At 47.8% G+C, this 26,193-nt stretch overlaps 2 protein-coding genes across 3 annotated transcripts; both read left to right on the top strand.

Annotated features, from left to right (window-relative positions):
- Positions 1-3,515: 3,515 nt before the first annotated feature.
- LOC142905371 (uncharacterized) lies at positions 3,516-7,631 on the top strand. Its single transcript, XM_076051872.1, has 3 exons — positions 3,516-3,523; positions 4,403-4,853; positions 6,387-7,631. The coding sequence occupies exons 1-3, from the start codon at positions 3,516-3,518 to the stop codon at positions 6,576-6,578; spliced, it is 651 nt and encodes a 216-aa protein (XP_075907987.1). The 3' UTR covers positions 6,579-7,631.
- Positions 7,632-18,624: 10,993 nt separating this feature from the next.
- On the top strand, positions 18,625-21,920 carry LOC142931333 (survival motor neuron protein-like). Of its 2 annotated transcripts, none has more exons than XM_076075227.1 (2): positions 18,625-19,324; positions 20,794-21,920. In XM_076075227.1, the coding sequence occupies exons 1-2, from the start codon at positions 19,307-19,309 to the stop codon at positions 21,067-21,069; spliced, it is 294 nt and encodes a 97-aa protein (XP_075931342.1). In that variant the 5' UTR covers positions 18,625-19,306; the 3' UTR covers positions 21,070-21,920. The 2 variants fall into 2 exon arrangements, with proteins under 2 accessions (XP_075931342.1, XP_075931341.1); XM_076075226.1 differs by having other exon boundaries at positions 20,701-21,920.
- The last annotated feature ends 4,273 nt before the right edge of the window (positions 21,921-26,193 follow it).

Genomic DNA, 26,193 nt, shown 5'->3' with positions numbered 1-26,193 from the left:
ATTATACATTGTATTGTATACCCAGTTACTGTGAATAGCTCAGATGTGTAGGCCTTGACTTCAACATAGCCATTTCTGTGACCAGTCACTAGCTAATCACTCAGTTATTTCAATGCTAAATTCGCCTAGTTATTTCAATGCTAAATTCTCCTGTTTGATTTATACTAGGTGCTTCGGTGAATGTGTATGCTCTGACTTTAACATAGCTATTTCTGTGACCAGTTACAAGCTAATCACTCAGCTATTTCAATGCTAAATTCTATGCTAATTCCTTTGTCAAGGGGTGCCTCTGCGGATGTGTATGCTTTAACTTAGCTATTTCAATGATAAATTCTATGCTAATTCCTTTGTCAAGGGGTGCCTCTGCGGATGTGTATGCTTTAACTTTAACATAGCCATTTCTGTGACCAGTCACAAGCTAATCACTCGGCCATTTCAATGCTCAATTATATGCTAATTCCTTTGTCAAGGCGCTTTGTTTCTTCTGACACAGCTTAAAGGTCGTGATCTGAGCGTGCCTTTTTTCACTCCAGCGCTGTCCTACCAGACAGTCTCGTCCCTTCACCTGATGAAGGCCGCTTGTGTTGTGGCCGAAACATCGTGAGAATATTATTGTGTTATTTTATTTGATCAATTTATTATTTTATTCTCATTCTACGTGACTTTACCGAAAGAACCAAAGAAGATGAATCCTTGCAGTCACGAAAGCTTTAAATCGAAATTTGAAGTTATGTTGTTGACGTTATGTTATTGACGTTATGTTGTGTTATTGACGTTATGTAGCGTCAGTAGAGTCGTGGCTGTCGGATGCACTTCTTCTGTATGCTGTGCACCGCGAAGCAGAATGAACACGTTATTGACGTTATGCTATTGACGTTATGTTGTTGACGTTATGTTGTTGTGCTATTGACGTTATGTTGTGTTATTGACGTTATGTTATTGACGTTATGTTGTGTTATTGACGTTATGTTGTTGACGTTATGTTCGCACGGTACGCGTGTACAGCGCTGTCTGCGCGTGCACAATTGGGCTTACGTGCATTGTACAGTGACACTACAGTGCGGTGTGAATGAAGTCAACAGTGCACTACTTTGTGGCGAATCAACAGCGGTGGTCATATGCGAGTCGCCGCTCGCCGCCCTCGAAATGAGGAATTTCTACCACTGGCTCGGTATATAATTTCCTCTTGCTATCAGTTTCGATGGTGTACTTGCATTCAATTAACCTGCAAATTGCGTGTGTGTCAGCACTGTACGGAACTCGAGCCTTCACTCGCCCGCATTCACAGACCCGCTCTGGTACCAGCGTGGTGAAGTATGGTCAAAACAAGCGCCGCAATGCGCCGCGCCCTGGTACTTCAGTGGACGGACGTCACTTCTCTCGCACAGCGCTCCGGGTGTCGGGGAACGCCGTGGGTCTCGCCGCGTGCTGAGCGTGCCGCGTGCTGAGTGTGCCACGTGCGGCGTGTGCCACGTGTGGCGTGTGCCGCGTGCTGAGTGTGTGCCGCGTGCTGAGCGTGTGGCACGTGCTGAGCGTGCCGTGTGCTGAGCGTGTGGCACGTGCTGAGCGTGTGGCACGTGCTGAGCGTGTGGCACGTGCTGAGCGTGTGGCGCGTGCTGAGCGTGTGCCGCGTGCTGAGCGTGTGGCACGTGCTGAGCGTGTGGCACGTGCTGAGCGTGCCGCGTGTTGAGCGTGGCACGTGCCGCGTGTTGAGCGTAGCACGTGCTGAGCGTGCCGCGTGCGGTCGATGTTGACTCAAAAGGGTCGTGGTGGTGATGGTGGTGGTGGTTGTGTGCCCTGTGTAGAGTGACGATTCTGACATTTGGGACGGCACAGCGCTCATCAAGGCGTATGACAAAGCCGTCACGTCCTTCAAGGTGAGTGTCTCAGACTCTGGCTGTGAGCTCAACCGGTCCTGGGCCTCCCCTAGGTCAACTCAGCTACAAATGAGGACCAGGCGCAGTGTGTAAACATCGCCACTGGGGAGACAAAGGCAGCCGGGCGTGGTGCTGACCACCCACCCCCTCGTGTGCTCTTCCGGCCTTTCTAGGTGCTTGCTAACAGCACTTGCCCCAACAGTCTGTTAAGGCTATACGGGGGGGGGTCTTTGTCTTTGTATCGCTTGTCTGTGTGTACTTGTGCACTTCGTATCTCTGTGTGCGTGTACATGGTTATATTTACATCTTGAGACACAACACACCTGTTGCAAGGGATACCCGGGAAAGCCCGACAATATAACACACTTCATGTGTCACGTGCACCACCAGTGGTTACAAAACTAATTTCTTCACGGCTACATTTTTGTTCTCCTTCCCCCATACCTCCGATTAGTATGATTGGCTACGTACGATGCGAAAGAAATTCAACATGCGTACATCTTCGAGTACTGTGTTATCATTCGATGGTAAGCGCCTTGCTCAAGTTGATTTGACTGTTTTTGTCTAAACGAACTTCCTCACCAGGCGGCGGAGAACGTGCACAGTGATGCGTGTGCAGGTTGGAAACATGTCGGCTATAAATATGAATGGGGAAAATGGGCACACAGTGGTTTGACAGCATTGTTGCTAACTCAATAAGGCTGCATTATGCCTAGACTAGTTATAATAAATGGCACTCGACATTGTGCCATAGCAAAGTGACGTAGGATTTCTAAGAGCGTGCTTTTTTGAGTCGATGAGCCAATTTAATTGTCATGTGAATGCGTACATTCATACGCAGCGGGAATTGCTTCTAAATCCTCAAAATTATCCCAGAAAGTCACTCAAATTTGGTCGCTTGGTAAACCCCCAAAAATGCCTCTAAATCGAGCAACAAAATTGCTGAGTTGCCAACACTCTACGAGCCGTTCCAAAGTAGTACGTGTATGTACAGAAGCAGATCGAGACACCCGGTCCTACACGTCTTAGAGCAGGGGTGGGTTACCTACGGCCCGTGACTACGTCAGTGTATATGGCCGTGGCCACACGAAACCCAACCAACCTCAACTAACCGCCCGTGTTCTTTCAGACAGCGCTCAAAAATAGCACCGCCACTTGCGAGAGCCCCAAGACCTACGGGGAGACAAAGTCCGTGAACAAGCGGGCGAAGACACGGAAGACGGCACAAGAGGAGCAGCGTGTCGCCCTCCGACAAGGTAAATATCCTGAAGCAGAAGATTACTGGTGCTCTGGATGTGGCTGTCACGTTTATTTGCAAATGTGATTTATAACTTTGACCATTACCTGCGTGATGTTAATAGTTGTCCGCTTTGTCGTGTCTGCTGTCCAACCTATATTGGCCTTTCACCAATATTCTTCACAGGCCACCGCTTCTGGTGTTTGGCATTGTAGTGCTGCAGGGAAATCTCAGGGAGAAGGTCCATGAGGTTTGCTTCTCCTGACAAGCAAATTATTTCATGAAACCTCCTTTGCCAGTATTAAATTATGATAATAGGGTTTTCCCCTTTCAGTTTTATTGCCAGAAAGGGGAAAGCCATATTATCATAATCAAATTCTTCTTTTGCGTGGAAACCACCCATGATTTCGTGAGAGAGTTGCTTCTGCCGAAATCCACTCTCAGTCTGTTTAGGCTCCACCGTGTGAGCCATTTGGAGTTGTAGCCAGATTCGAGCTCAGTGTTAATGTGACATTTTATTGAGAGACTGCTACCGTGTGGTGTTATCTCGGTGTGGCCTGGGACTGTTTTGTTGTTTTTTGCTGCCTTGCCCAAGCTTGATAAATCGGACTCCCGTAATTAATAAATTTCTTTGTTTATATTTAGTGACTTGCTAACCATTTTCTTTATTTTTCACTCCTATCATTTCATTTGTATTGTTTGCTGTTGTACTTTGCTGAGCTCCCCATTCTGGACCATCTGGGAAAATGAGCTTCATAGCTCATCGAATTCCTCCAGTCTAAATAAAGATTCTCATGTATGTATGTTGAATTACTTTCGCACAATATTCTTGGTTCTTTCGGTAAAGTCACGTAGAAGGGAAATAATAAAATAATGCAAATAAAACACTAAAATTCTCACGACGTTTTGCACCGTACATAGCCAACCGCGCTAGTCAGAAGTGCAGGGGAAGTACAAGAAACTGAAGACAAAAATCAGTTCTAAAGAAATTAGTTTTCAGTCTAGATGTAAAAGTGCATAGCTCCAGTGGCTTCTTAATATCGGAAAGGAAGAGCGTTCTAGATGGCCGCAGAAGCGAATCTGAAAGTGCACAGTGAAAAATCGAGCCAAAAGTTTGATGGTTAGCCAAACGGTCCCTTTGTGTGTTCCCCGCTGCGACAACACTGAGAACAAGGAACACAAATTCTACGTAAGCATACACAGTCCTGCGGATGGCAATTTTCCTCAGCTAAATGCCGATGTCGAGGTCTTCCAGCCACGGGAGCTCTTCAGGAGAGAGTTAATGCAGTTTTGCTTTTCTTCCGTTGGTGGAGCGCAGACTACAGCGGTTTACTTTGTGGAGACTCGAGGCAGCCAGGCGTGGTGCTGGCCGCATCGCCGCCTTGTTGCGCCATGCCGTCCTCCGTAGGTGTGCCAACAGCGCTTGCTCCAGTGGCACGCGTCGGCTAGACGGGGTCAATCGTTGCCCGTCTCTGTGCCAACCTCTCGCGTGCCAGTGGAGGCCGGGCGACCTGTGCCAGGCTGCTTGGTCCGAGGACGGCGTGGTCTACGACGCCACGATCAAGTCGGTGGACGCCAGCGCCGGCACCTGCGTCGTGGTCTTCACGGGCCACGGCAACGAGGATGAGCTGAAGCTCGCCGATCTTCTGCCGCCAGCGGCGGAGTCTGCCGCCGGCGCCGGCGGAGAGAGTGACGCGGCCGCGAGCTATGACGCCGACTCAGCGTCCCGGGCCAGCAAGGTGAGTCGGGGCGGCGGGGCTGTGATGGATTCAGATGAATGGATTCGTTGAGAGTTGAGCTGCCTTTCCTGCTCAAAACATGCAATGGGGCAAATGTTCATTTGCTGTGAGCCAGTGGTGCAAAAACCCGACCCCCCCCCCTCCCCCAAGGCTTAAACTTGTAACTTTTCAAAACCAGTCCTGGGACCACATTGACCATCATGCACAAACCAAAATGGCGATGTATGGTCAAACAACTCCCCCCCATGACCCAATACGGCATGGTGAGACCTTCATCTGTCAAGATGGTTTCATGAAGGGCTGTAAATTATCGCATAATTCTTTCATTGTGGTGGAAAGGAAGCTTTTGATACATTTGTGAAGAAAAGCAGCCTAACCCCTAAACGTTGGCAGCTACGTGGCTCTCGCCAGGACGTGGACCCAGCCCGATGTTTTATTCGGCCATGTTACCGAGGGTGGAGGTGAGGAGGTGCCCTTCTGTTGCAGCGTAACAATACGAGTAGGTTGATTAGCAAGACGAAGATTTTTTTCTGCGTGGGGAATTAAAGATGTGGAGTGTCGTTGAACCAAATGCATTGCATTTGAAGAGAAGTAAAAACATGAAGAAAACCCGTTTCATGAAGGCTATTTCGATTGATTTTTAAGTCAGATTACAAACTCGTCTGCCACGTGGTTTATAATTCAAGAAGATCTTTGTCTTTTACGTGTGCCATTGGAAGTACAGTGATGGTGCGGTTCAGTGCACTACGCCCCGAACCCGGCAACTTGAGTTCGACCAATGACAGTGGCTAATATTTAATCTTTTGCTGTGCCTCCCGTAGGTTGCCTCAGCCTTAAATAGTCACCTGGTGCTGTGTGTAAATATCCACATTTGAGGAAACAAGGGCAGCCAAGCATTGTGCTGGCCAACCATCTCCATCGCGTGCCGTGCCGGCATTAATAGATGCTCTCAAACAGCATTTGCCCCAACAGTCTGTTAAAGGCTATGCGGGGGATCTCTGTCATTGTGGAAGTACATGCTGTGCCAACAATGCAGTGCGTAGTTTGAAGGCCCATATGTAATGTTATGTAAATACAGATATTACCTCTTTAGAACGAACCACTAGCGAACCTGGAATGAAAACTTAAACTGGACCTTGAGGAAACACGTGACAGCGTCAATGTGTCGCTGTGTATTTGTAATGGTTTATTTGAACAGGCATCCTAAACAAATGCTAAATTAAAACATGACATACAGGCAGGTACATGTGTACATTATTCATAGAATACAAAAGAAAAACCCATCAATGATTGGATGCTTGGCAGCGAGCACGATCGTTATATATGTAGGGTGGCTAAGGTAACCCGGACGCTGTGTGGAAGTATGCGAATCGACACGAGAATTAACGCCACTGCAGCTATGCTCGTAATAAACGGGCTGTCGTTATGAGCATGGTCCGTTATACGAGGTCAAGCCGTAGTCATTTAAGGAATGCAGAATCGCGCGAAAGCGTCTCTCCGATGTGCGTTCCCGTGTGTGTGCCGACGCCGCAGGAGAGTGCCCCCTCCGCCGACGACTACGAGATGCCAGGCAGACCCAAGGGTGGGCACGGAGCATGGAAGAAGGGTCACAAGCAGAAGCAGAGCGTCCCACCGTGGGCCTACCCGTCGCCACCCTTGTCCCATCCTCCCCCCTTCCCTGGCTTTCCACCTTACGTGAGCACATTCGCCTGGTGGGACACTTGAGCGTTGCCGTGTGTGTCATACGAATGAGCGAGTGTTGTTAGGCGAGGAATTAAAAGCGATTGTTACATGCCGACTAGAGCGGTTAATCGATCGGCAGGTCGCACATCGTGGGGGAAAGCGTGTGAAAGAGTAGGCCAAATACCCCCTAAAGCGGCTCTCAGTGTTACCACGTGATACATTACTCACAATACCCCCACAGTGTTACCACGTGATACATTACTCACAATACCACCACAGTGTTACCACGTGACTAGACTCAAGGTAACGAAAACAAATCGGATTCATTTATTTTAACGAAACTTTATTTTGAGTTGTATTCCCCATACAGTATATTTTTTACAGTGTTACAGGCAAATGTACAATTATTGTTTTTTATGCCTAACAATGCTTCCCTTTTTTGTTTAACCATAACACATTTTATAACACTTACAGGTATGTGCATTTAAATACACTTAATTATCGCGTCTCGACTTACGAACCATTCGACTTATAAAGGCTGTTCAGGAACAGAACCCATTAGTAAGTCAGCCACTTGTGTGTGTGTGTGTGTCCATGTGTGTGTCCATGTGTGGGGAGCAATAGTGTAGCGGTTAGCGCGCTGCGCTATGAACCTGGCGACCCGGGTTCGATTCCCTCTCACGGCCAACACCAGTGGCGATTATCTGAACCGGTCCCGGGCCTCCCCTAGGTCGACTCAGCCTCAAATGAGTACCTGGTGCGGTGTAAACATCGCCACTGGGGAGACAAAGGCAGTCGGGCGTGGTGCTGGCCACCCACCCACTCGTGTACCATTTCGGCCTTCATAGGTGCTCGCTAACAGCACTTGCCCCTACAGTCTGTTAAGGCAACACGGGGGATCTTTGTCTTTGTGTGAGGAGCGGTCGTGTAGGTTATACGTTCTTGCTAACAGCCCTTGTCCAAACAGTCTGTGAAGGCTATGCGGGGGTTCTTTGTCTTTTGCCTTTGTGTGTGATGTTTTAATTCGGGCTTTTTAACTTTTAAAATGAAATAGTTGAATGAAAGAGGTTTCTGAGCCATAAAAATGAAAGTTTATTCGTCTTGGCAATGGCATTAGTGGCGGCGGTGTTGGCATCGTGGTGATGGCGTTGTTGGTGTTGGCGTTCGCGGCGTTGGGAGTGTCCGTGACATTGGTGGAGGTGCTGACGTTGACGGCTGCGGCACGAATCAGCTTCTCATTCTCGTGACGCAGCCGTTGATTCTCCTTCTCTACGAGCCGGCTCTCCTCATGCAGCATCTGTGGATGCAGCACCATCGCCCTCTCACGTGTATTTATCCTGTGACGAATGTGACGTCATCGCCGGATGTGATGCGGTTAGAATCTGACACCGGCCGGGCACGTCAGCTGACCCCCCCCCCCCCCCAAAAAAATGGGGTCTGTGACGTCACAGACCGAGGTGCGCCTTATTTATTTATTTTAACTCAAGCGGTTTTTCGTGCCGTGCCCCTAGCGGTAGCGGGGAGGATAACGGTGGGGGGTGGGGGGACGGTAGGGGGGGTCGGGAGCGCTGCCGCGATGTACGCGTTGCTGTCGGCCATCTTACACAGGGAAAAGTTTCTCGCTTTTGCCAATCCCTGTGTCCCCTCACGGCGTGGGGGGAGGGAAAGGTGAAGGGGGGGGGGGCGTGTTGAAGACGTCATCGCCGGCTTTCCCGTTCACAACAACGGGCGACGCTTTCCTCACGTAAGATGGCCGCTGGTGACAATCGTTTGCGAGTTTGAAGTTGCAGGGCAGTTTTTTCTCTTGTCGCATTCCAGCGCCTTTCTCTTCTCTCTGAGGCAGCAAGACACACGGGCGTCCACTGCCAATAACCACCAATGACAACCAACTCACGTGTCTCCTTGTTGTTGTTGCAGTATTAATTACCTGAGGGACCGACAGCCTTGGCTTCTTCACCACCATCAACCGAGAGTGGTCTATGGGAGTCGAGTTTCTTCTGGTAGAGGGCACAGCTCCAGATTAGTTCGAGTGTAAAATAAAAGTTGCCTACAACGAGCTGGCTAAGTGCGTGAGGGAGGATGCACGACTGGAGAAAACAACTGGGAATATGCACAACTTGTGCGGGTTTCACGACGTATTGATATTTACGCCACCCAAAACAAAACCTTTATTTTTTTATTTAAAGCTTTCGTGACTGCAGTGATTCATATTCTTGGTTCTTTCGGTAAAGTCACGTTGAAGGGAAACAAAATATGTATAAAACAATCAAAATTCTCACGACGTTTCGACCATAACAGAAACGGTCATCATCAGGTGTGAAAATGTTCTTGCCGTTGGTTTTCATAGCTGATGATGACTGCTTGTGTTGCAGTCGAAATGTCGTGAGAATTTTTATTGTTTTATATATATATTATTACTTTATTGTTTCCCATCAACGTGACTTTACCGACAGAGCTAAGAATATGAATTACTGCAGTCACCAAAGCTTTAAATCAAAATTCTTCTTTTAATTAACAATTAATTTCTCCTACACAACCAAGCCAGCATCAGGACTCAAGGTAACGAAAACAAAACGAATTTATTTTCATGTTACTTTATTTTAAGTTGTATTTGCCATACAGTACATTTTTTAGAGTGTTACATGCAAATATACAATAATTCTTATTTATAAGCTTAACAGTGCTTCCCTTTTTTTGTTTAACCATAACACATTTTATGACACCGACGGATATGTGCATTTAAATACAGTACATTATTGCTTCCCGACTGACAAACCATTCGACTTACGAAGGGTCCTCAGGAACAGAACCCATTAGTAAGTCAGGCACGTGCGTGTGTGTGCGTCCATGTGTGTGAGGAGTGGTCGTGTACGTCATACGTCCTTGCTAACAGGCATTATCCAAACAGTCTGTTAAGGCTATACGGGGGTCCTTTGTCTTTTGCCTTTATGTGGGTGATGTTTTTATTCGGGCTCTTAAACGTGTCAAATTGAAGCGTTTACGAAAGAAGTTTCTGAGACATCGAAATTTAAGCTTCTTGGTCTTGTTGGTGACGTTGGCGGTGGGGGTGTCAGTGGCGGCGATGGAGGCGGTAGCGTCATCAGCGTCGGCGTTCGAGGCGGTGGAAGCGTCTGCGGCATTGGTGGACGATGTGGTGTTGGCTGTGGCAGCAAAGGAGGTCTCCTCGTTAGTCGTGATAGCGGCGGTGGTGGCGTCATCGGCGTCGGCGTTCGCGGCGGTGGGAGCGTCGGCGGCATTGGCGGAGACGTTGGCCGTGGTGGCGTGGGGGGCTGCGGCACGAATCAGCTTCTCGTTCTCGTGACGCAGCCGTTGATTCTCCTTCTTTACGAGCCAGTTCTGTTCACACAGCATCTGTTGATTCAGCACCATTGCGTTATCCCGAAGCAGTATCTCTAGACGCAACGCCTCATTGTCTTTACGCGTCTCCGCCTCCCTGAACTTAAGGAATGCGTTGTCGTCTTCCACCGTGCGTCTTCTTTGACGCAGCTTCACGTTTTCCTCGCACAGCATGGTGCTGTAACGCTGGGTGTTGGATAGGTTACAGCTCCAACGTCGCCACAGGAATATCTGGATCACAGCCATCATCACTATCGCAATGGCCATGAGCTGCTGTGACACAACGCATGGCAAGGGGTCTATGTTGGGCTTTGTGACCAATGGAGTCGGGTAGTTGACACTGCCTACTCCTTTGTAGTCAACCAGTCTGGAAAGTGAATCAAGAGCAACGCGACAAACGGTATGACTACATGCAGGAGCAGCATCTTGCCACGACGTGTTGCCAACGCGAAGCCAGTTCAGGTGTGAGACTCGCGTGTGAGCGTCACGTGTGCATTAAGCCTGTGACGATAGCGACGTCATCGCCGGATGTGACGTGCTGACCCCGCCCCCAAACCGGATAAATGACGTCACAGGCCGAGCCGCGCCCTTATTATTTATTTATTTGCCTCGCAAGCGTCTCGCGCAGCGCCCCTAGCGGTAGCGGGAAGGTTAACGGTGGGGGGGGGGGGGGCAAACGGGGGGAGGTGGAGGGGCGTGTTGAAGACGTCATCGCCGGATTTCCCGTTCACCACAACGGGCGACGCTTTCCTCACGTAAGATGGCCGCTGGTGACAATCGTTTGCGAGTTTGAAGTTGCAGGGCAGTTTTTTTTCTCGTCGCATTCCAGCGCCTTTCTCTTCTCTCTGAGGCAGCAAGACACGCTGCCTTCCACTGCCAATAACCACCAATGACAACCAACTCACGTGTCTCCTTGTTGTTGCAGTATTAATTACGTAAGGGACCGACAGCCTTGGCTTCTTCACCACCATCAACCGAGAGTGGTCTCTGGGAGTCGAGTTTCTTCTGGTAGAGGGCACAGCTCCAGATTAATTCGAGTGTAAAATAAAAGTTGCCTACAACGAGCTGGCTAAGTGCGTGAGGGAGAATGCACGACTGGAGAAAACAACTGGGAATATGCATAACTTGTGCGGGTTTCACGACGCATTGATATTTACGCCACCCAAAACAAAACCTTTATCATGGATAATATTGGTCGCGAAAGCCTACGTCTTAAACTCATTGAACATAGTTTATTGAATAAAAGTGACCATTGAAACGAGATTTAGAAAGCTCGTTCATCCATTAAATCGCTGCGTCTCTGCGTTTGTGTATCCGTGCCTCATGGCCTCATGGTGCACATGGCCTGGCACAAGCGTCGTGGTGACGTCACCGCCACTTAGTGGCGAATGGCGGTTGTTGTGTTTGTGCAGCTGCTAGAGGCGGCTCGTGACATGTCCACGAGGTGGGGCTGCCGTGAGTGACGCCTGTAACGGTGGCGTTCTCATGAAGAAAAGCTCGTCATGTTATCGGTACCCCCGTGAAAGTACTTCTTGAACTGTCCTATCTCGCAACGGTGGGCATTCATAAACAATACGACACAAAACAACAAAACACTCAAATGCTGTCCCCATTACCCTCTCAAGTCCACACTACAACAACAACCCTTTGACACTGCCAAAAGCCGTGACCTGCTGCTCTATTAAATATTTTCGCAGTGCCACCGAGCGTTGTGACATCGTCTCACTGCAGCCACGTGCGTCTTATTCACCGCCCTGAATGGGTGTCAAAAGCAGTGGCTGAAATTAGAAGCGAATGGCAACGACTGAAGTGGGAAACCTCTCACTCGGACGCCTTCACAGCCGCCCCGAGACCTCCCCGAGGCACAAATCACACTGTGGCTATGCAGCGGTTTCAAATGCGAACTTAAAATGTTACCTTCCTTAAGCAATTCACGTTGAAACAATCATATTTTTAAACACGAGACGATTTATATTCTTAGCTCTTTCGGTAACGTCACGTTGAAGGGAAACAATAAAATATATAAAACAATATTTATTTTAGGAATAGGTTTTACCCTTTTAACTGGCACAAAAACTGACACCTTTATTCAAGGCATCATGTTACCGAAAGAGCTAAGAATATGAATTACTGCAGTCACGAAAGCTTTAAATCAAAATAAATAGATTCATATAAAAGTATTTTTTTTATTTGAGAAATAATTTAATCTTCTCCAGCTAGTTGGTTGGGGCAGTGCCCCAACGTGCCTAGGGGGGACGAACCGCGCCTGGCAGCTCCGTGTCCGTGTCTGTGTGTCTCTGTCGATATGTCTCACTTCCTGTATCTGTACCTCCTGACCAAAGCAAGTGCACGGGTGGCTGAACCTACAGGGTTGCCACGAAGAGTTGTGGCATTGCCATCACTCTGCCCACCAAAAGAAAGCACCTGCCTGGCCAATTTATAGTGGCTGCTGTTGTTGTATGCGGGCAGTCCCCTCATTCCAGGGCCTTGGAATGAGGTGCAGCAGACAAACATGAATGGTGTTTGGAAAAAGCTTTGCTCTCAATATGTGAATTATTTCAGGGGGTTTGAGGAAACAATGTCCACAGTCATTGACAAAAATCGTTGGATTGGGAAAGCAAATTGAGCAGGAGATTGAGGCCGATAAAGTTCATTCACAAGATAGGACCAATGAGGATCTCATGTAACTGGAGGCAGAAGAGTTTACAGATTAAGCTGACGTCACTGAGAAAAAGATTTCCGGTATTTTGAAGCTGGCTTGACTATTTTTGAGGTTCAAAATCCTAACTCATGTAGATTCTACATTTTATCTACATAATGACACCTTTCCGATATTAACTATGTTAACCTATTTGTATTTTTTATTTTTAAATTATATCTTAAAGCTATTTTATATTCGATATTTATTCAATTTTATATACTTCAGCCCCTTGGTGTTAGTTAGACTTTTAACCCTTATTATTACAGTAAGACTTGTTTAAAACTTATTTAAGATTTTAGATTCCTATATGTTGAATGTATGCACCATCCTGCCAAAGTAAATTCCGTGTCGGTGTGAACTTTCATGGCGAATAAAACCCTTTCTGATTCTGATTCATATTCTTAGCTCTTTCGGTAAAGTCACGTTGAAGGGAAACAATAAAACAATAAAAAATATATAAAACAATAAAAATTCTCACGACGTTTCGACCATAACGCAAACGGTCATCATCAGGTGTGAAAACCAACGGCAAGAAACATTTGAAAGAAGTGGCGGTTTGCATTTATTTATTTTCAAACGGTGTTTGTATTTATTTAAAAAAACGTTAGCGCCACGGATAGCGATTTGACAGTTTGTTTAGAAGGACGAGTCCATCTATGTTCTGAAAAGAGGAGGGGGGAGACGAAAAATTAATGCATGCTGTCTGAAAGCCACCGTAAGCGTGAACTATTGATTAAATAAATGAATAAATGCACCGTTTAAAAATAAATAAATGCAACACGCCAAATGTTTCTTGCCGTTGGTTTTTCACACCTGATGATGACCGTTTGCGTTATGGTCGAAACGTCGTGAGAATTTTTATTGTTTTATATATATTATTGTTTTCCTTCAACGTGACTTTACCGAAAGAGCTAATAATATGAATTACTGCAGTCACGAAAGCTTTAACTTATATAGATTCACCAATGTCTCTAGAGTTGGCAGTGATGGGTTGAGTTTCCACTGTATTTAAAGATATATGAACAAAATAATATGGCCTCTGTCCAAGTTTCCCTTGATAGGTTTTTCATGAATGTTGAAAGAGAGCCAGAGCCAACCCGACCAATCTCTCCAGAAAGATTTCAATAAAAGTTTCCTGAAAGGTGCCCTTCACCACACTCGCTTGCGTCACTATCTTTTAATTAACCATTAAATTCGCCTACACAACCAAGCCAGCATCAGGACTCAAGGTAACGAAAACAAAACGGATTTATTTCTTTATATGTTACTTTATTTTAAGTTGCATTTACTATGCAGGAATTATTTTTAGAGTGTTACATGCAAATGTACAATAATTATTTAGAAGCTTAACAATTCGTCCCTTTTTCAACGGTTTTAATTAACTTGATTCCTCTGTTTGTCGTGGTCAAATCTTGTAATCAAAATTTGGTCCACTTCCCGTTGTCCAATCAATTCCACATTTTGCACACGTACTCAGATCCGGTGACAATGCATGCCAGTATAAAAATTGGCATCAATTAATTCGCTACTTTAAGGCAATTTACATTTTGTATGGACGCCTTATTATATATATAATTGTGTAGGCAAAAAACGCCGCGGTCCCTAAACTGTGGAATCGGCTCACACATAGTTCATAGTTCCATTTATTTGGTATAGCCCTGTGAGCCATTCGGCTCTTGAATCAGGTGCAACCGCAACAAACAAAAAACAAAAACATGAACAAGAAAACATTTTAAGGTGACTATGTGACTGTGGAAACAGAAAATCCAGGAAAAAAACATCAGAATATTCCTGAAATAGCACCGTACACCAACGCTGTGTGCAAAAATACCAGTGGGATGCAAGTCAAATAACAACAACCACAAGACAACTATGATTTAGGCCATCAGTCTTAACTCCGTACTACAATAAACGAAAACATGGCCAAAACCAATAAAACGTTTTCGAAATCACCAAAATAAAAGCCATAAATGCAACGTAACAGTGATCACAAAAAGCAGGTGCCGCGTGTCTCAGGCGACATTGATGCACTTCTCGACCGTGAGTTAAACGAAATTGTTAATAAAACCGATGTTTTAAAAAACACTATTTTTCAACGAATTTATTTGTTTAACCATAACACATTTTATAACACTGACGGGTATGTGCATTTAAATACAGTTCATTATTGCATCCCGACTTACGAACCACTCGACTTACAAAGGGTCCTCAGGATCGGAAACCTTTAGGAAGCCAGGCACTTGCGTGAGTATGCATCCATTTGTGTGTGCATGTGTGTGTGTGATGAACGGTCGTATAGGTCATAAGTCCTTACTAACAGCCCTTCTCCAAACAGTATGTTACCGCTATACAGGGGTTCTTTGTCTTTGGCCTTTATGTGTGACGTTTGATTTGGGCTTCTTTAACTTATAAAATTAAATCGTTTTATGAAAGGGGTTTCTGAGTCATCGAAATGTAAGTTTTTTCGTCTCGGTGGTGGCAATAGTGGCGGCGGTGTTGGCGTCGTGTAAATGGTGGCGGTGGTGGTGGCGGTCACGTCGTTATCGTCGGTGACATTGGTGGAGGTGCTGACGTTGACGGCTGCGGCGCGAATCAGCTTCTCGTTCTCGTGACGCAGCCGTTGATTCTCCTTCTCTACGAGCCGGCTCTCCTCATGCAGCATCTGTGGATGCAGCACCATCGCCCTCTCCTGAAGCAGCATCTCTCGACGCAACGCCTCATTGTCCTTACGCGTCGCCGCCTCCCTCACCCTCAGGGTGGCGTTGTCGTCTTCCACCGTGCTTGTTCTTTGACGCAGCTTCACGTTGTCCTCGCACAGCATGGCGCTGTAACGCTCGGCGTCGGATAGGTTACAGCTCCAACGACGCCACAGGAATATCTGGATCACAGCCATCATCACTATCGCAATGCCCATCAGCCGTGACACAACGCATGGCAGCGGGTCTATGTAGGGCTTTGTGCACAATGGAGTCGGGGTCGGGTACTTGGCACTGTCTCCTTTATAATCGACCAATCCGGTAATGTGAATCAAGGTCAACATGACAAACGCCTTGACCCCATGCAGCAGCAACATCTTGACCACGCGTGTTGCCAGCGAGGAGCCAGTGGGACTTGTGAGCGTCACGTGCGAGCGTCACGTGTATTTAGCCTGTGATGATTGCAACGTCATCGCCGGATGTGACGCGCGGATGTGACGCGCTTAGAAATTCGATACCTGCCAGTGACGTCACCTGACACCGCCCCCAACAATTATGTTTGTTACGTCACAGACCGAGGTTGCGCCCTAATTAATCATAAAACATTTTTATCACGCGGCGTCTCGCGCAGCGCCTATAGCGGTAGCGGGGAGCATAATGGCGGGGGAGTGGGAGACGGGGAGAAGGGGGCGGGGTCCATAGCGCTGCCGCGGTGTACGCGTTCCTGTCGGCCATCTTACACAGGGAAGAGTTTCCCTCTTTGGCCCAATCCCCGTGTTCCGTTTCGGCGTGGTGAGGGGGGAGGTGAAGTGGTGACGTGTTGATGACGTCAATCGCCGGCTTTCCCATTCACAGCGGCGGGCGACGCTTCCCTTGCGTAAGATGGCCGCCGGCGGCGAGTCGCAGGTTTGCGGTGGCGGCGTTCAGGGCGCACATGGGGCGCGCGCTCCCTTCACTAGGAGGCAGCGAGAGAGGCGGCCTTCGATAAGCTCGGATAAACAACACCCAGCTAAAGCAGCGTGTCTCCTTGCTGCTGCTGTTGTGTTCGTTACGTAAGGGAACCGGCCGGCTTGGCTTCACCACCACCGCCGCCGCCAACAACAACCACCACCACCACCACCTTCAGTCGCGCGCTTCTCCTGCGAGGTTTCAAAGCTCCTGGGGGGCCTCTTTGCGGGCTCGCTCGCTCGCGCCATCGTCCATGGCCGTGTCGCGGGGAGACGTCGTCTACCAGAAGGGGCAGGTGATGGACTAGTCGCGCCCGCTCCTCCTCCTCTCCCATACCCCCTCCTCTTTGTGCTCCACGCGTCCACTGCTATACGAGGGCCTCTGCACACCCCGTGGGGTTTATTAACTTGACCATACTTCACCTCGCCTGCTCAGTGTGGGTTGGTGAGAGTGGGTGGCGTCAGTAGAGTCGTGGCTGTCGGATACACTTCTTCTGTATGCTGTGCACCGCGAAGCAGAATGAAGACGTTGTTATTGACGTTATGTTGTTGACGTTATGTTATTGACGTTATGTTATTGACGTTATGTTGTTGACGTTATGTTATTGACGTTATGTTGTGTTATTGACGTTATGTTGTTGACGTTATGTTATTGACGTTATGTTGTTGACGTTATGTTGTTGTGTTATTGACGTTATGTTGTGTTATTGACGTTATGCTATTGACGTTATGTTGACGTTATGTTATTGACGTTATGTTGTTGACGTTATGCTATTGACGTTATGTTATTGACGTTATGTTGTTGACGTTATGTTATTGACGTTATGTTGTGTTATTGACGTTATGTTATTGACGTTATGTTATTGACGTTATGTTGTTGTGTTATTGACGTTATGTTGTTGTGTTATTGACGTTATGTTGTTGACGATATGTTCGCACGGTACGCGTGTACAGCGCTGTCTGCGCGTGCACGGTTGGGCTTACGTGCATTGTACAGTGACACTACAGTGCGGTGTGAATGAAGTCAACAGTGCACTACTTTGTGTCGAATCAACAGCGGTGGTCATATGCGAGTCACCGCTCGCCGCCCTCGAAATGAAGAATTTCTACCACTGGCTCGGTATATTATTTCCTCTTGCTATCAGTTTCGACGGTGTACTTGCATTCAATTAACCTGCAAATTGCGTGTGTCAGCACTGTACGGAACTCGAGCCTTCACTCGCCCGCATTCACAGACCCGCTCTGGTACCAGCGTGGTGAAGTATGGTCAAAACAAGCGCCGCACTGCGCCGCGCCCTGGTACTGCAGTGGACGGACGTCACTTCTCTCGCACAGCGCTCCGGGTGTCGGGGAACGCCGTGGGTCTCGCCGCGTGCTGAGCGTGCCGCGTGCTGAGCGTGCCACGTGCTGAGCGTGCCACGTGCTGAGCGTGTGCCGCGTGCCGAGCGTGTGCCGCATGCTGAGCGTGCCACGTGCTGAGCGTGCCGCGTGCTGAGCGTGCCGCGTGCTGAGCGTGGCACGCGCCGCACGCCGCACGTGGCACGTTCAGCACGTGCCGCGTGCTGAGCGTGGCACGTGCTGAGCGTGTGGCACGTGCTGAGCGTGGCACGTGCTGAGCGTGTGGCACGTGCTGAGCGTGGCACGTGCTGAGCGTGTGGCACGTGTTGAGCGTAGCACGTGCTGAGCGTGCCGCGTGCGGTCGATGTCGACTCAAAAGGGTCGTGGTGGTGATGGTGGTGGTGGTGGTTGTGTGTCCTGTGTAGAGTGACGATTCTGACATTTGGCACAACGCAGCACTCATCAAGGCGTATGACAAAGCCGTCACGTCCTTCAAGGTGAGTGTCTCCGACTTTGGATGTGAGCTCAACCGGTCCTGGGCCTCCCCTAGGTTGACTCAGCCACAAATGAGGACCAGGCGCGGTGTGTAAACATCGCCACTGTGGAGACAAAGGCGGCCGGGCGTGGTGCTGGCCACCCACCCGCTCGTGTGCTATGCCGGCCTTCATAGGTGCTCACTAACAGCACTTGCCCCAACAGTCTGTTAAGGCTATAAGGGGGGGTCTTTGTCTTTGTATCGCTTGTCTGTGTGTACTTGTGCACTTCGTATCTCTGTGTGCGTGTACATGGTTATATTTACACCTTGAGACACAACACACCTGTTGCAAGGGATACCCGGGAAAGCCCGACAATATAACACACTTCGTGTGTCACGTTCACCACCAGTGGTTACAAAACTAATTTCTTTACGGCTACATTTTTGTTCTCCTTCCCCCACACCTCCGATTAGCATGATTGGCTACGTACGATGCGAAAGAAATTCAACATGCGCACACCTTCGAGTACTGTGTTATCATTCGATGGTAAGCGCCTTGCTCAAGTTGATTTGACTGTTTTTGTCTAAACGAACTTCCTCACCAGGCGGCGGAGAACGTGCACAGTGATACGTGCGCAGGTTGGAAACATGTCAGCCACAAATATGAATGGGGAAAATGGACACACAGTGGTTTGACAGCATTGTTGCTAACTCAATAAGGCTGCATTATGCCTAGACTAGTTATAATAAATGGCACTCGACACTGTGCCATAGCAAAGTGACGTAGGATTACTAAGAGCGCGCTTTTTTGAGTCGATGAGCCATTTTAAATGTCATGTAATGGCGTACATTCATACGCAGCGGGAATTGCTTCTAAATCCTCAAAATTATCCCAGAAAGTCACTCAAATTTGGTCGCTTGGTAAACCCCCCAAAATGCCTCTAAATCGAGCAACAAAATTGCTGAGTTGGCAACACTGTACGAGCCGTTCCAAAGTAGTACGTGTATGTACAGAAGCAGGTCTAGACACCCGGTCCTACACGTCTTAGAGCAGGGGTGGGTTACCTACGGCCCGTGACTTCGTCAGTGTATATGGCCGTGGCCACACGAAACCCAACCAACCTCAACTAACCGACCGTGTTCTTTCAGACAGCGCTCAAAAATGGCACCGCACTTGCGAGAGCCCCAAGACCTACGGGGAGACAAAGTCCGTGAACAAGCGGGCGAAGACACGGAGACGGCACAAGAGGAGCAGCATGTCGCCCTCCGACAAGGTAAATATCCTGAAGCAGAAGATTACTGGTGCTCTGGATGTGGCTGTCACGTTTATTTGCAAATGTAATTTATAACTTTGACCATTACCTGCGTGATGTTAATAGTTGTCCGCTTTGTCGTGTCTGCTGTCCAACCTATATTGGCCTTTCCCCAATATTCTTCACAGGCCACCGCTTCTGGTGTTTGGCATTGTTGTGCTGCAGGGAAATCTCAGGGAGAAGGTCCATGAGGTTTGCTTCTCCCGACAAGCAAATTATTTCATGAGACCTCCTTTGCCAGTATTAAATTATGATAATAGGGTTTTCCCCTTTCTATTTTATTGCCAGAAAGGGGAAAGCCATATTATCATAAGCAAATTCTTCTTTTGCGTAGAAACCCCCCATGATTTCGTGAGAGAGTTGCTTCTGTCGAAATCCACTCTCAGTCTGTTTAGGCTCCACCGTGTGAGCCATTTGGAGCTGTAGCCAGATGCGAGCTCAGTGTTAATGTGCCATTTTATTGAGATACTACTACTGTGTGGTGTTATCTCGGTGTGGCCTGGGACTGTTTTGTTGTTTTTTGCTGCCTTGCCCAAGCTTGATAAATCGGATTCCTGTAATTAATAAATTCCTTTGTTTATATTTAGTGACTTGCTAACCATTTTCTTTATTTTTCACTCCTATCATTTCATTTGTATTGTTTGCTGTTGTACCTTTCTGACCTCCCCATTCTGGACCATCTGTGAAAATGAGCTTCATAGCTCATCGAATTCTTCCAGTCTAAATAAAGATTCTCATGTATGTATGTTGAACTACTTTCGCACCATATTCTTGGTTCTTTCGGTAAAGTCACGTAGAAGGGAAATAATAAAATAAAAAAAATAAAACACTAAAATTCTCACGACGTTTCGCACCGTACATAGCCAACCGCGCTAGTCAGAGGTGCGGGGGAAGTACAAGAATCTGAACACAAAAAGCACTTCTAAAGAAATTAGTTTTCAGTCTAGATGTAAAAGTGCGTAGCTCCAGTGGCTTCCTAATATCGGAAAGGAAGAGCGTTCCAGATGGCCGCAGAAGCGCATCTGAAAGTGCGAGCCAAAAGTTTGATGGTTAGCCAAACGGTCCCTTTGTGTGTTCCCCGCTGCGACAACACTGAGAACAAGGAACACAAATTGTACGTAAGCATACACCGTCCTGCGGATGGCAATTTTCCTCAGCTAAATGCCGATGTCGAGGTCTTCCAGCCACGGGAGCTCTTCAGGAGAGAGTTAATGTAGTTTTGCTTTTCTTCCGTTGGTGGAGCGCAGACTACAGCGGTTTACTTTGTGGAGACTCGAGGCAGCCAGGCGTGGTGCTGGCCGCATTGCCGCCTTCTTGCGCCATGCCGTCCTTCGTAGGTGTGCCAACAGCGCTTGCTCCATTGGCACGCGTCGGCTAGACGGGGTGAATCGTTGCCCGTCTCTGTGCCAACCTCTCGCGTGCCATTGGAGGCGGGCGACCTGTGCCAGGCTGCCTGGTCCGAGGACGGCGTGGTCTACGACGCCACGATCAAGTCGGTGGACGCCAGCGCCGGCACGTGCGTCATGGTCTTCACGGGCTACGGCAACGAGGATGAGCTGAAGCTCGCCGATCTTCTGCCGCCAGCGGCGGAGTCTGCCGCCCGCGCCGGCGGGGAGAGCGACGCGGCCGCGAGCTGCGACGCCGACGCGGCGTCCCGGGCCGGCAAGGTGAGCCGGGGCGGCGGGGCTGTGATGGATTCGGATTAATTGATTCGTTGAGAGTTGAGCTGCCTTTCCTGCTCAAAACATGCAATGGGGCAAATGTTCATTTACTCTGAGCCAGTGGTGCAAAAACCCGACCCCCCCCTCCCCAAGGCTTAAACTTGTAACTTTTCAAGACCAGTCCTGGGACCACATTGACCATCTTGCACAAACCAAAATGGCGATGTATGGTCAAACAACTCCCCCCCTCCATGACCCAATACGGCATGGTGAGACCTTCATCTTTCAAGAGGGTTTCATGAAGTGCTGTAAATTATAGCATAAATCATTCATTGCGGTGGAAAGGAAGTTTTTGATACATTTGTGAAGAAAAGCAGCCTAACCCCTAAACGTTGGCAGCTACGTGGCTCTCGCCAGGACGTGGACCCAGCCCGATGTTTTTTTCAGCCGTGTTACCGAGGGTGGAGGTGAGGAGGTGCCCTTCTGTTGCAGCGTAACAATACGAGTAGGTTGATCGGCAAGACGAAGATTTTTTTCTGCGTGGGGAATTAAAGCTGTGGAACGGCGTTGAACCAAATGCATTGCATTTGAAGAGAAGTAAAAACGTAAAGAAAACCCGTTTCATGAAGGCTATTTCGATCGATTTTTAAGTCAGATTTCAGACTCGTCTGCCACATGGTTTAGAATTCAAGAAGATCTTTGTCTTTTACGTGTGCCAATGGAAGCACAGTGGTGGTGTGGTTGAGTGCACTATGCCCCGAACCCGGCGACTTGAGTTCGACCAATAACAGTGGCTCATATCTAATCTTTTCCTGTGCCTCCCCTAGGTTGTCTCAGCCTTAAATAGTCACCTGGTGCTGTGTGTAAATATCCACATTTGAGGAAACAAGGGCAGCCAAGCATTGTGCTGGCCAACCATCTCCATCGCGTGCCGTGCCGGCATTAATAGATGCTCTCAAACAGCATTTGCCCCAACAGTCTGTTAAAGGCTATGCGGGGGATCTCTGTCATTGTGGAAGTACATGCTGTGCCAACAATGCAGTGCGTCGTTTCAAGGCCCATATGTAATGTTATGTAAATACAGATATTTCCTCTTTAGAACGAACCACTAGCGAACCTGGAATGAAAAACTTAAACTGGACCTTGAGGAAACACGTGACAGCGTCAATGTGTCGCTGTGTATATCTAATGGTTTATTTGAACAGGCATCCTAAACAAATGCTGAATTAAAACATGACACACAGGCAGGTACATGTGTACATTATTCATAGAATACAAAAGAAAAACCCATCAATGATTGGATGTTTGGCAGCGAGCACGATCGTTATATATGTAGGGTGGCTAAGGTAACCCGGACGCTGTGTGGAAGTATGCGAATCGACATGAGAATTAACGCCACTGCAGCTATGCTCGTAATAAACGGGCTGTCGTCATGAGCATGGTCCGTTATACGAGGTTAAGCCGTAGTCATTTAAGGAATGCAGAATCGCGCGAAAGCGTCTCTCCGATGTGCGTTCCCGTGTGTGCGCCGACGCCGCAGGAGAGTGCCCCCTCCGCCGACGACTACGAGATGCCAGGCAGACCCAAGGGTGGGCACGGAGCACGGAAGAAGGGTCACAAGCAGAAGCAGAGCGTCCCACCGTGGGCCTACCCGTCGCCACCCTTGTCCCATCCTCCCCCCTTCCCTGACTTTCCACCTTACGTGAGCACATTCGCCTGCTGGGACACTTGAGCGTTGCCGTGTGTGTCATACGAATGAGCGAGTGTTGTTAGGCGAGGAATTAAAAGCGATTGTTACATGCCGACTAGAGCGGTTAATCGATCGGCAGGTCGCACATCGTGGGGGAAAGCGTGTGAAAGAGTAGGCCAAATACCCCCTAAAGCGGCTCTCAGTGTTACCACGTGATACATTACTCACAATACCCCCACAGTGTTACCACGTGATACATTACTCACAATACCACCACAGTGTTACCACGTGACTAGACTCAAGGTAACGAAAACAAATCGGATTAATTTATTTTCACGTAACTTTATTTTGAGCTGTATTCCCCATACAGTATATTTTTTACAGTGTTACAGGCAAATGTACAATTATTGTTATTTTTCTGCCAAACAATGCTTCCCTTTTTTGTTTAACCATAACACATTTTATAACACTTACAGGTATGTGCATTTAAATACACTTAATTATCGCGTCTTGACTTACGAACCATTCGACTTATGAAGGGTCTTCAGGAACAGAACCCATTAGTACAGGGGTCGGGAACCTTTTTGACTAAGAGAGCCATGAAAGCAAAAAATTTGGAAATTTATTTCAGTGAGAGCCATATAATATATTTTAAATGTGAATTCAACTAAATGTCAGTATAATAAGCCTCTGAATTTATTCTTTTAAATAATGTTGTTATAACACTCACCATTAATGCGACTTCTGGTGCTGCATGGATTTGCTGATGTCTTTGTAGTCGGGTTGGTACTTGGTGAGGTTAAGCTTCATGCAAGCGTTGAGGCTTTCATCCGTTAAACGTGATCGTAGGTTGGACTTGATGTTTTTAACATGTGAGAATGACTGCTCACATGCATACGTAGATCCAAACATGGTCAATACAGCAATACTCACACGCTGCAGTGTGTGGTATGTGACAGGAAGCGCGTTCCAAGTTTTGAGAATCAGCTGGTCTTCGGGTTGGAGTTTTTTCATTTCTGTCCACATGTGCTTGCTCGCCAACTCCGCTTTCTGTCGTGTTATTCTTTCCAAATCTTCATTCAGTGACTTGAACTTATTCACCCACATGTCTGAGGCCTTCAGGTCAGCCACTTCTGCTTCAAAATCTCTGACGGAGACACCAGGGATGTAATTCAGGTCGGCTGTGTTCAGTGAACACTCGTTTGGATGGGTGATGAACTTAAAAAGACGAGTGTGCTCACGAAATTCTCCAAAGCGTGCTTTGAAGGACTGAAGGAGACTAGATGTGCAGCCAGCTAGCTGGTGGAGATCAAGGTTTTGAATGGGCTCACTTGCTGTGCATGCATCTTTAAATTGGCTCAGTTTTTCAAAATGTAGTAAACGACCTGTTTCAAGATCCGTGATGAAAAGCTCCAGCTTGTTTTCAAAAGCAAATACAGCTTGTTGAAGGGATAACACTGTATTTCCAATGCCTTGCATTTTCACGTTGAGCTGGTTCAGATGTTCAGTCAGATCTACGAGATAGTAAAACTTGAGGAGCCACTCGGTGTCGGCTAGCTCAGGATGCCCGACGCCTTTCATTTCAAGGAAAGTCCGGATTTCGTTCAGGCAAGCCGCAAAACGGCTAAGCACCTTCCCTCTTGACAACCAACGCACATTGCTGTGCAAAAGCAGACCAGGATAGTTATTTACAACTTCATCCAGCAGTGTTTTAAACTGGCGATCATTTAAGGCTCGGGCAACAATAAAGTTGATCACACGAATGACCAGCGACATCACTTCGCCAAACTGCCTGTCACACATCTGAGCACAAAGTGCCTCCTGGTGTATAATGCAATGGAAACTTAGGATGGGTCTATTTTCATGTTCACGGAGAAGCGCCACAAATCCTTTGTTTTTCCCCACCATACACGGAGCACCATCAGTACACACTGAGAGAAGTTTATCCATAGGTAGACTTTTTTCTTGAGCAAACTCCATGAAAGACTTGAATAAATCCTCACCTCTTGTGGACCCTTTTAATGGCAGAACAGCAAGACTTTCTTCGCGCAGTGTGTCACCAACAGCATATCTTGCAATCACGCTGAACTGCGACAAATGGCTCACGTCTGTTGACTCATCCAAAGCCAGAGAAAAGAACGGCGCTGCATTTATGTCCTTCACTTGCGTTTCCTCCACTTTGTTTGCCATCACGATGGTACGATCATGAACAGTTCTTGCCGACAGAGGCATGTCTTGTATCCGTTTGATTATCTTGTCTTTGTTCGGAAGATCATCAAAAAGTTCATTGGCTACATCCAGCATGAACGTTTTAGCATACTCGCCATCTGTGAATGGTTTTCCGTTCCTCACTATTGCTAAAGAACCAGCAAAGCTAGCCGAATTATAGTCACCTTGCCGGGTCCATACGCGGAGTTGCTGCTGGCTAGTTTGCACCCTGCTCAGAAGCTCTTGGCACGCTTTCTTTCTGCTGTCTCCCGCAGGGTATTTTGATGCAAAGGTAGCGTGGCGCGTGTCGAAATGCCGCTTTACATTCGACCGTTTCAACGATGTAATTTTGTCATTGCAAATTAGACACACCGCAGAACCCGCTCTCTCCACAAAGGCGAATTCTTCGGTCCATTCGTCCTGAAATGTACTATACTCGTCGTCTTTTTTTCTTTTCGCCATCTTCTTCGTCGAAGGGTTAGCTTTGAGCTAATGACCGAGCAGACGCAGTCTCAGACTGATTCAAAAGGGGGCGTTTACCTGTTTTACCCAGCAACGGCAAACGTAGGCCAGTATCATCCAATTAAAATAATGGACAATTGCTCCTGCAGCCCTGAACAGGACATGCGCAGTCAAAAATCGATGGATGGATTAAAACAAGTGAGAATATTTTGTTTTATCTGCGAGCCATATGCAATCATCAAAAGAGCCACATCTGGCTCGCGAGCCATAGGTTCCCGACCCCTGCATTAGTAAGTCAGCCACTTGTGTGTGTGTGTGTGTCCATGTGTGTGTGTCCATGTGTGTGTCCATGTGTGGGGAGCAATAGTGTAGCGGTTAGCGCGCTGCGCTATGAACCTGGCGACCCGGGTTCGATTCCCTCTCACGGCCAACACCAGTGACGATTATCTGAACCGGTCCCGGGCCTCCCCTAGGTCGACTCAGCCTCAAATGAGTACCTGGTGCGGTGTAAACATCGCCACTGGGGAGACAAAGGCAGTCGGGCGTGGTGCTGGCCACCCACCCACTCGTGTACCATTTCGGCCTTCATAGGTGCTCGCTAACAGCACTTGCCCCTACAGTCTGTTAAGGCAAAACGGGGGATCTTTGTCTTTGTGTGAGGAGCGGTCGTGTAGGTTTTACGTTCTTGCTAACAGCCCTTGTCCAAACAGTCTGTGAAGGCTATGCGGGGGTTCTTTGTCTTTTGCCTTTGTGTGTGATGTTTTAATTCGGGCTTTTTAACTTTTAAAATGAAATAGTTGAATGAAAGA

The sequence above is a fragment of the Petromyzon marinus genome, chromosome 52, assembly GCF_048934315.1.
Source record: "Petromyzon marinus isolate PM22_M1 ecotype Great Lakes invasive population chromosome 52, UKy_Petmar_22M1.pri1.0, whole genome shotgun sequence".
Lineage (NCBI taxonomy): Eukaryota > Metazoa > Chordata > Hyperoartia > Petromyzontiformes > Petromyzontidae > Petromyzon > Petromyzon marinus.
The sequence above is the reverse complement of the archived record's forward strand: the minus strand, read 5'-3'. Positions and strand labels throughout refer to the sequence as shown.

Excerpts from the sequence above, each read along its gene's own strand:
- LOC142905371 (XM_076051872.1), top strand. Across the intron at positions 4,854-6,386 it reads CAGCGTCCCGGGCCAGCAAG|GAGAGTGCCCCCTCCGCCGA; the intron begins GTGAGTCGGGGC and ends CCGACGCCGCAG.